Below are 10,562 nucleotides of genomic sequence, written 5' to 3' on the forward strand. Positions count from 1 at the left end.
CAAGAGACATGTTATCCAATGTTGCAACTGAGACAATAAAGGACTCCACTCACCGCGCTCTACATAGGGCCTGTAGGGCAGCACGACGGCCAACAGAAGGCGCCCTGAGCCGGGCCGCAGCACCTGTCGCACCTCACGCAGCAGTGTCAGCGGCTGCTCGCAGCGATCCAGCAGGTTCAGGCAGCTCACCAAGTCGTAGGGCCGATCATACACAGTGTTCCACTCTGTCACGCCTAGCACGCTGCGTGCACACAGCAAACAAACCACAGAGACAAAAAAATCCCTCTATATCCATACATTGCAGCAGGTTATCATATTATCAATTAAAGCCAATGGGTTGTGGGTAATCACGAGAGTGACAAAACACGATGGTGGAATGTGATACCACAAAGCTGCAAATACACACGAATAATAGTACAGTAGAACCTCTGGTCACGAACGCTTCTGACCATGACCAAATCGGGTTACGACCAAAAAAATTCACAAAATTTTTAAATCTGGTCACGAACACAAACTCGGGTGACGATCAAACACGGCCGCGGCCGATTTCCCCTTCCGCGCCATTTTTTTTTGTAAGCGCCAAATTTCCTGTTGTTTGCTTACAACAAACAACACAAAGCGTAACAGTTATATATAACTTTTGTTATATAAAATTCCTAGTAAGATATTAATTTTGTGAGTGTAGTCATACCCCTCCCCCCTCATTCAAGCCGTAATTTAGAGAGCGAAAGCGCTGAGTACGTAAATCGCTAACATAAGAACCCGTTAATCTCTTCTCGCATCATTCATACGATGATGATGCGGTGAAGTAAACGTTCATCCGATATTACGGTGAATGCTTCCAAAAACAATACTGTACCCAAATATTACTGTTAACTTACTTTCAATAGAAACATGAATTGCTCATACGAATATTCTCTCTCTATCTCTCAGAATCGACCGACTGATGTAGCAGACGAAACAATCATCTTGTTGAACGATTCTAAACCTTGACGCGGCAATGTTAGTTTTCTCTGTTGTTCAAGGTTTTCTCAGTGTTATTCAATGTTTTTACATTTAGTTTACTATTACACTGTGAATTCTATGGCATAATGAACTATTTTTGTGCTTAAAAATCTTTAAAAAACAATATTTATATACAGTTCGTAGGAGTCTGGAACAGATTAATCGTATTTACATACAATCCAATGGGGAAATTAGGTTTGAGTCACGACCAAATCGGGTTGCGACCAAAGTTATGGAACGAATTATGGTCGTGACCAGAGGTTCTACTGTATGAAACTGTCACTCCACTTATCTGCAAATACCTGGAAAAACAGTGCACCACTTTTCGTAGCTGTGGACTATCGGGGGAAATTGCCGCTCAATTCCTCTTTTGCTCATGAAAAATAGGAGGATTAGTGGAGTCACGAAAAAGACTTTATGACGTGATGCCAACCAGCTTAGACCTGGATACCTGCGTTCTTCCAGCATAAATAAAATGTTTATGTCTATACTGCACTATACTTGAGGATGCAGTTTAATCACAAGCAGCTGCCTGGATTCGAACTGAGGACCTCATAAGTGCCACCTCAGGGATCTAACCTCTCAGCCACCCGGCCATCTTACTTATCCTGACTCTAACCCACTCCTCCGTAACAGGACTCACGTAAAGTTGCGCTTGCGCAGTCGCCACTGCATGGTGGGCGACACTTCAGTAACGAACACCTGGTTGAAGTGCGCTCCCATTATGGCAGTCACCTCCCCATCACCAGCACCCAAGTCCAGCAGGGAGTCGGCACGCCAGCTCTCTGGAATGCCCAGCAAACGCCGGAACTGCTCTGCCGACAGCACGAACATGGAACCGCGGCCCAGGACCCTGCAGACATCCCCACACATCCATGGGCATCCAATAATGGCCCATTATCATCAACATCATCTTCCTCATCACAATCATCTTCATCAACATCATGATCACTGGCGAAGCCAGTGGAGGGGGTGGGGTGGAACGTGCCTCCCCCCCCCCCAATGATCTGATCGAAATCCCTAATTTCTTGGGGTTTATTAGTAATAAATCGGCATTTTGCGACCCCCACTGCTACTGTGTAGCATATTATTACGTGCCAGTGCTCTATGAGATGATAGGACAATAGTCCGAGTCCATAATTGGCAATAAGTAACGGCAAAGCAGTTATAAGTGACTTACAGAATTTTGCGCAGTTGCGTATACAGTACACGACTTCCCTGAAGGCATATTTTCAGCGAACGTGATGCCGATCACACACAGTTCGAATTCGACTCTGGATCGATGGCTGTGCCATCGCCGCACACGCGTCGAATAAAAAGCAAGGGACAAGTCCTTACTTACTAACAACTCCTATAATTTTTAATTGATGGAGGGGTTGCCCCTCTACCTGAAATCCTGGCTCCGTCATTGATCATGATCACAGTCATGAGGCAGCAGGAATTAAGAAACTTAATTTTCTTACATTTAAGCTCTGGGAATTAAAATATTAAATTAATTATCATGGAACATCACTCTCATAACATTGTGGGAAAGCGTGTCCTCCATTGAATAAAGATGAAAAGGCCACTCATTGCAATTTTCAGAAGTTGTCCAAATAATTTTAGCACAGCCATTCCTGGGTACACGGGGTCACAATGCTCTGCGAAAGTTCTCCAGGATTATTTTATGTATCGGGAACAAATTTTGAGTAAAAAAACCCAAAATAAAACAGATTTTTATTTGTAACTATTTTATATACAAATATTTCACTGTTTACATGTCCAGACTGTCCATTTAAGGACATAAAAGCATGCTGTTTTGCATGACATTTAGAAAAAATGTGAGAGGTTTTTCTCTTGAAAAACTGCATCACATGGAGTGTGGTCACTTGATGAGGCAAATGGTTTCGTTTGGTGAACAGAGCTCAACAGCTGCTGAATTGTTTTCTTTCACATTTCCCATAAGGGCACACTCCACATTTTTGCTCCACGGATATGTATATTGTTCTATATTCCTATATCTTCTCCAAGTACAAGCTCTGCCACAATGATGTGGTATCAAATTAAAACTAAGACTGTTATAAAAGCACAGAATTTATTTTTGCTTTCAATATTCGTGTATGTATGCACATGTGCATTCATGCATGTAAACATTTCTGTATATATGTGTGCATGTGCTACTTTATTTTCCTATCCGTGGTCCCTTGATCATAACATTTATGGTGGAGAGGTTCGAGCCTTTTCCATCAGACCAGGGGCACCTTTGTTGTGGTGGATGTAAGTGTGCCATGATGGTGATGAACCATCTGTCACCCTTTCTCTCAATGGCAATGCTGATAACACACAGTTGAAAAAGTTCACAGATTACTTGAAACATCTGGAAAATTCGAATAGTGACCTCCTCTGGCAGGCTGGGTCATGTAGGCCCAGTCACCGTATGCCCAAACAGCTTCCATTTGGCTTGATCGAGAGATCTAAATGGACGTGGCAGAGGCTACAAAAGAGATGGACTGACGTGGAACAGGAAGACTTAGAGCCGAGTAGACTAACTACTGGTATAAGCAATATAAAAATTGGCTTCTGTGAAGGAGGCTTTGTGAAACACAAAACCAGACAGTTGGGAGGCAGCTGCCCTCCAGCAACAAAGGATGGTGGAGAATTGATGCTCACAATAATGAAGAGAGTGCCAAATCTGATTCGATTGCCATGTAATGAATACTCTTTGCAGGGCATATTAAAGGTGTGCCCTTATTGTAGCTAAAAAGGCAGACTGAAGGGACCTTCAGAAGTGCTGTAGTTCCGTGAAGTCATCGTCTGGGCCCATTTTTTTGTTAAACAAAGTGAACTACTCGCAGTGTTTATGGTGAAAAGAAATGTCCTTATCTCATAACATGATGCCGATAATGCAAGTGTAATAGAATTTTGTAGCAAAGGTAACGAAAAAGGATTGAAGTTGACAATAATTAGTGACTTCAGTGCTATTGAGGTTGGAGCGTCTTTGAGAGAGAAGGGGAGTTAATGTTCTGAGACATGGCGCACCCGTTGACAGACGTGCGCGACACAAAGAAACCCAGCAGCGAAGAGACCATGGAGTAGTACAGTTGCGTGAAGAGCCACCCTGACTTGGTGGTACTGTTGGCTAGGAAAGCACGTGTGCTTTCGTCCAGCTCATTTTCCTGCAGCAGTGCACGCAGGTCCTCTCGAAGCCGCGACTGGTTCACTGTGTACCACTATTTACACACACGCACACACAAAGAAAACTAACGAATGGAATTTTCTATTTTAAAGCACCATCAAAGAACGTCATCTTTAATTCAAATCCAGACATGATCAGTCGAGCAGAAAAGTCAATAGAAAAAAATGAAAATTAAGGACATCGATTGACTTACAAGTGGGTTTATACAGGGCACATTGCTAGGAGTGATGGCTGATGGGTAATACGAGTAACAGAATGGCAGCCAAAGGAGGGAGATGGAATAATGAGATTAACTAATTTGCAGAGCGAGATGGATGACATCCCAAAACTGTGAGATTCAGCAGTGGAGAGATTATTGCTTGGAAAAAAGATTGCATTTTATCGTTTTGGATAAGATGAAAAGTAAGAAGCTACGGTGAAGAAATGGAAAAGGAGGTGTAAAGAATGTTGAAGATGAGCATAAAGTAAATTAATAGTGAAAACACTGTCCAAGGCATAGTCAGAGACAGCTGAAGCAGGGTCCAAAAAGGTGATGCAAAATTGAAAATTAAAAAGCTCTTTCAAAAACTTCATAAAAAACACTTTACTTGATCAGTTACGTCAGACCACACGTGACCCAGGATTTTTACATTATTAACTTTTTAAGCTTTACATATATTGATTTAAAAAAATGCATCTCAAAAGCAGCAGTAGAAAAACCAACTGTGTTTGATGTGTTCCTATGTCAGCTCTTCTGGAAGATAAGTCCTGCAAATAGTGATTAAGAATTCAAAGAAAGTTTACTATAAATATGCAAATTCTAATTATCAAATGAAACTTAGTCACAAAGTGTTCCTGTGCGCGAGTGTGGTACAGGCAAAACAATCGTGCTGGAGCAATCGGCTTGCACTATAATGCAGTCGGTTAAATTCCTGGAAATTAAGAGTAACTGAAGCAACTGATAGTTGTGTCTGTACTGTCTGTATTAATGGCATATACTACTGGTGGTGTAAGTCCTTAACATGGGACCATTCTGTAACTGAACCAAATGTTTCACGTGATGTGGGGTTTTCTTGAAAAGGGAGAGCTGATACACCGGGGTTGGGAGGCTGGGATTAATAAAGCTGTGTGGATAAATAACGCTTTGACTGAGTATTTTACATATACATTTCTGAAACGATCACGTTGAAATTAGAGTGCACACCCTGAAGGGTCTAGGCTGATTATGAAAAACCTAACGATTTTCGTGGCCCCAAATTTTGAAGGCTCATTCATACATCAGTCAGAGACCGTATTTTGGCAGGGCGCCGTAATTTTGGCTGTTTATATAACTCTTTCATTCTGGTTGTTGTTTGAAGATCACATTTGATAGCCAGCTTGAACCTCTGATATGTAATAACCCACCGACGGTGGCCTGTGAGCAAATCACACGGAATACGTCTGATCTCGTAAGATCTCTGCAGTTGCATACGTGGTGGATAGCAAAGGCAAACTCGACTCATGCACACGCATCTTTTTCTCCCCACCGTCACCAATTCGCACTGACCATCGTGAAGTATAATCACATAATCCTCCCTACCAGCACGGAATGAGAAGGCCCTCATCCAACAGTGAATTGACAAATGGCCTTCACACATGCAATATTGATGTGAGCTCATTACCGACCACCTGTATTACTGCCACGAACTTACCAATGTTGGCTCTGTGACTGGGTGCCCTGGTCCTTCTAGACCAGGGGTCGGGAACCTTTTTGACTGGGAGAGCCATAAAAGCCAAATATTTCTAAATATATTTCATTGAGAGCCATATAGTATTTTTAACGTATAATAAATTAAATATGTCTTGCTTTTAATTCGACTTCTGGTGCTACATGGTTTTGCTGATGGCCTTGTAGTCTGGTTGAGCTTCATGCAGAGCGTGACCCGTGCAATTTATCTTCAAAACTAATTTCTGTTTACTTTAAAATGACACGGTATTATTAAGCAAATATCACAAGTATTTTAAAATCAGTTCCAAACCGATTTTTTTTTTCAACTCAAAAATTGTCTGGGAGCCATATGCCGTCACTGGAAGAGCCATATATATATGGCTCGCGAGCCATAGGTTCCCGACCGCTGTTCTAGACTCTCACCTCGCCGTACTTGGACCTCGTCCCCGCCATCTCCTCGTCTTCGTCGCCGTGGTTTGCCGTCAATGCCACTCGCCCCATGGCGCTCATGTAGAGCGAGCGGGTGAGCGGCTTGCGGAGGTAGCGTCCCGTCCACATGATGCGTAGCCACAGCAGTGCGAAGAAACAGATGGACAGCAGAGGCGCGAGTACTCTCATCGCATCGGCACAGACGTCTTCACCATCATACTCACCGCCGTCTGCTCAGACTTCACCAGACACCGGTCTTGACGAGAGCCGGCCACGAAGTATGAAGTTGGAGGACGTACACGATTCCTGGATTGGTGGGGGGGGGTTTCTCCGTCTATTTTATGTATTTTCAAGGACTCAATCGGTCTCTCTGAGTGCGTCTTTCTGCCAATGTGTATCTCAATATTGCCTATATGCTCCTGTGTGTGTCTCTCTTTGGTTCATCCCCTGCCTGTCATTACCTATGCGTCCGTTTCTTCTCTCCGTATCTATACGGCTGTGATTTAGAAGCCTCTGTCGGTATTGCCGTCTCCGTACGTGTCTCCTCTATACTCCGTCTCTGATGCTGTCAACCAGAGTTGTATATGTCCGTCTGAACCTTGTGTTTCCGTGTCTCTATCCCCGTCTCCTTACTGCCTGTCGCTCTCAGCCAGCGGTGTGTGTATCTCCGTGTGTCCCTCTCGTCTATCCAAGGCCCCCCGTATCTGTGCCGAGGGGCCGCACGAACCATTAAGTTCGCGCGGCCTACTCAAGCCTCGCCGGACGCCGTCCTCGCCTAGAATTCTCGCCGGCGAGACGACCCCACGGCGGCAGAGGCGACGCAGGGCCGATCGAAAACAAATGTTTTTTTTTCTCCCGGAAAACGGTACACTATCACAGTTTGTGTAAATGTACACGACACGGACGTGGACTGCTAAGCCGTCTCGGTGACGCGATCGTAAATGAAGGCACGCTTACAACACGCGAGCACCAAAGCAGAGTTTTAATGCGTTAATGTGGACACTTATCGTGATGTCCACGAGTTTAAATGCTTTGACCTGCGGCGATTCCTATTGGTCAACTGCTCCACCAATCGGAGCGCGCGGTTTCTTAAAGGCTACCCGCTCGCTCTCACAGAGTGTTAAAGGCTTACCCCTAACGAAGCCGAGTTAGAGCGGGTCACCTTGGAAGCGTGCTGCTTAGGCGACACTTTTTCTTTTTATTGGATTACGTGGCCCACGCTCCTTCGAATACCGTACAAGATGTTTGTAAAATAGATGGGGACGAATGCAATGGCGAGGTGTTAACTACCTCGCCTGGTATACAGGAGGTCGTGGGTTCGATCCAAACCCTGACGCCTGCTGCTGTATATTTGGAGTTTGTGTGTCTCTCTTTCCCCGTGGTCCTGTGGACTTTTCTCCGGGTCCTCCGGTTTTCCCCTCCACATTTAGACTCAACATCAGGCGTGTGGAGTATTTGGCTGCTATACATTTCAACATGATAAGCCACTTTGTTGAGCTATCATTTGCGGCCAGGTCGCTTCTGAAAACACATTCCTGCGGAGGGAGCTGGTAGGAACGTTGGGTTGCTCAGTCAATGGCCAGGGTCAACGGCGGCGTGGTGTATTCCGCAAATATGCCCGACTGTGAGGGCGGGCACAAGCCGGCGTGAGTAGGTTAAACGTTGAGTTTTATAAGGGCACCACGGGGTGACCAGCCCCTCCCCACCCAGCCCCACCCCTCCCACCCCCGACCAAGCCCCACCCTCCAGACCCAGCCCCTCCCCACCCAGCCCCTCCTCACCCAGCCCCTCCTCACCCAGCCCCTCCCCACCCTCCCCTCCCCACCCAGCCCCTCCTCACCCAGCCCCTCCTCACCCTCCCCACCCAGCCCCTCCTCACCCAGCCCCTCCCCCCTCTCCCCACCCAGCCCCTCCCCACCCTCCCCTCTCCACCCAGCCCCACCCCTCCCATTTTTGGATGCACGACGGACGGACACAATAATCCCCTGTGGGCTGGTGTAACCAGGAGGTTCTTACCAGTAAAAGAGCTATATAGCTTAGTGGGCCTTACCTGGTAAAATTAAGTTACATAACATTCAGAACCATTTGTCAATCCACTTATATGCTATTCTTTTTATGGTCCTAAAGAGCAACTATTCCACTTCTTTGTATGAGAGTTTGTAAATTGAAGATATAGCTCTTCACATTCACATTTTGGACTATGGGTTAGAGTTCAGAGCCGTGTCAATTCAGCGAGGACCTACCCTGGCCACAGTTGACTAAACACGCCCGCCAGTGCGGATTGGTGACAAGATCCGGCACATTCCAGGACCTTCGCAGAACTCGCGAACAAGACAAACAATATATTACATCGTTTACATTCAGTGAGGACCTACCCTGGCCATAGTTGACTGAACACGCTCGCCAGTGCGTATTGGTGACAAGATCCGGCACATTTCAGGACCTATTTATGATGTATCCAACTGGGACGCCGTGAATGCATTTAGTTAGAAATAAGCTGCACGTGCCATTATATATCCACTTAACGGCAGTGATTAACTGTAACAGCAACGGTTGTTTAATGTTCACATGGTGCTTAGTGGTAGCCGTTAGAGAAAACATAAAAAATATAAATGTTTTTGAAAACGACACATTACTCAACCTAAATTGATGTTGAAAATAAGACGCACCTCAAACAATTTTGTCGGGTGTGATACAAAATAAAGTTATAGAAATCTAATCACTCACCTGCCCGATTATAAGACGCAGCCCCAACGCTTGCTTTAGTATAATGTACAACGCTTCTCAAAATCATGAGAACATGGTACTGTGGATACGTTTTGATTAGCTTAAGCAAAGTTATGTTTCCTACTTATTGGACATCCTGTGAGTGAATAGAATCGTTAAGCCCGAAGTGTCTCTGCTCAAACGCCACCCAGGGCCAAGTCAGCCTCATTATCATCTGTCTGAAATCACTCGGAATGCGCACGATCTCGTAAGATCTCGGAAGCTAAGCAGGTCTGAGCCTGAATAGTGCTTTGATGGGCGACAACCACACATAACACCGGTTGTTATAGGCCGTTTCTAGTGTGCTAAGGTTGTGGATAAATAGCAATTGCTGTCCTACACTTCTATTGCTTCACGTCTATCGCCCCTCACCTTCACCAACCCACAGACCAGGGTGGTGAAGTATGGCCAAGATTCTCCTCTTCCAACGTTGATTTGATGAAGTTCTTTACAGTGGCATGAATCTGGGTACAGTATTTCCTACGGATCTTGTATCCGCGTACGATGTGTACCGTAATAATAGTTCGTAATTTGTCTAGTGACATTTTCACGACGAGATGTCAAAGGTTCAAGGTGCAGGACTGAATTTGCTTTGCCCATACGTCTTGGCAGAAGGGACTCCACTAGAGGGAGCTCTAGAGGCAACTTACCTACTTCTTGTTGGCCAGACGTCTTGAACGTGGTGGAATACTTTAGATTTAGCCCAACTCATGCAAATCTGGCCATCGGCTAACTCTGGCTGCGCCTGTTTGTACCGATCGGTTGACAAGAGGCAGGGAGATCTAAGAAACGCGTCAATATGTTACACTGTCGTGCCCGGAAATCGAACCGGTGAACCTCTGGATTGCAGGTTCAGTGTGATATGGGGCTAAAATCCCAATCAGAAGGTCCATCTAGCAACGTCTGTCGATACTTTATTACACGATTTTTTAAAATTAAATTTCGATTTAAAGCTTTCGTGACTGCAGGGATTCATCTTCTTGGTTCTTTCGGTAAATAATAAAAATAAAACATAACATAATTACTTTATTATGTTTTATTTTTATTATTTTATTTTTTATTATTTCCATTCTACGTGACTTTACCGAAAGAACCAAGAAGATTTTTATTAACTCACTCTGTTGTATCCTCAAATCTTGTAACTCAATTTTTACCCACTTCCCAATGTGGTATCGACTGCAATCTTGGTATACTTATGTCATACTGATGACAATACTATATTCTATCATTAAACATTTAAAATATATTTTTAAACATTCTTTTTTATATGTTATCTTTCGCCTTGGGTCTAATTATCCACGCTCAATTGACCACGGCCACTTACATTATTGCAAGCTTCGGGGCAACTTCCTGAAGTGGTGGAGTTCTTCCATTACTAGTACGGTACATTTCATTAAAGCGTGTATAAAAAAAAAGTATATTTTAATATTACTTATTTTGAGGTAATTTAAACAACGACTTATTTGAGCTTCGTTTGGAGACTATCCACTTGGAGGAGTT

The 10,562-nt window shown here is 44.4% G+C and overlaps 1 protein-coding gene across 6 annotated transcripts in view; it reads right to left on the bottom strand.

Moving 5' to 3' along the window:
* METTL9 (methyltransferase 9, His-X-His N1(pi)-histidine) overlaps window positions 1-9,867 on the bottom strand; it is a 30,037-nt gene extending 20,170 nt beyond the window's left edge. The window contains exons 1-5 of one of the 6 annotated variants that reach the window (XM_061570094.1): window positions 9,713-9,867; window positions 6,291-6,398; window positions 4,024-4,214; window positions 1,649-1,858; window positions 54-241 (exon numbers count right to left, since the gene is read on the bottom strand). In XM_061570094.1, the coding sequence (XP_061426078.1) occupies window positions 54-241; window positions 1,649-1,858; window positions 4,024-4,214; window positions 6,291-6,377 (676 nt within the window). In that variant the 5' untranslated portion in view covers window positions 6,378-6,398; window positions 9,713-9,867. Of the gene's footprint in view, window positions 1-53; window positions 242-1,648; window positions 1,859-4,023; window positions 4,215-6,290; window positions 7,518-8,671; window positions 8,992-9,023; window positions 9,043-9,712 lie in introns of those variants that run through there. The other 5 variants (XM_061570095.1, XM_061570093.1, XM_061570091.1 and 2 more) reach the window with 5 other exon arrangements.
* Between the last annotated feature and the right edge of the window lie 695 nt (window positions 9,868-10,562).

Source organism: Lethenteron reissneri, chromosome 44 (assembly GCF_015708825.2).
Source record: "Lethenteron reissneri isolate LAM-NWPU_2019-01 chromosome 44, ASM1570882v1, whole genome shotgun sequence".
Lineage (NCBI taxonomy): Eukaryota > Metazoa > Chordata > Hyperoartia > Petromyzontiformes > Petromyzontidae > Lethenteron > Lethenteron reissneri.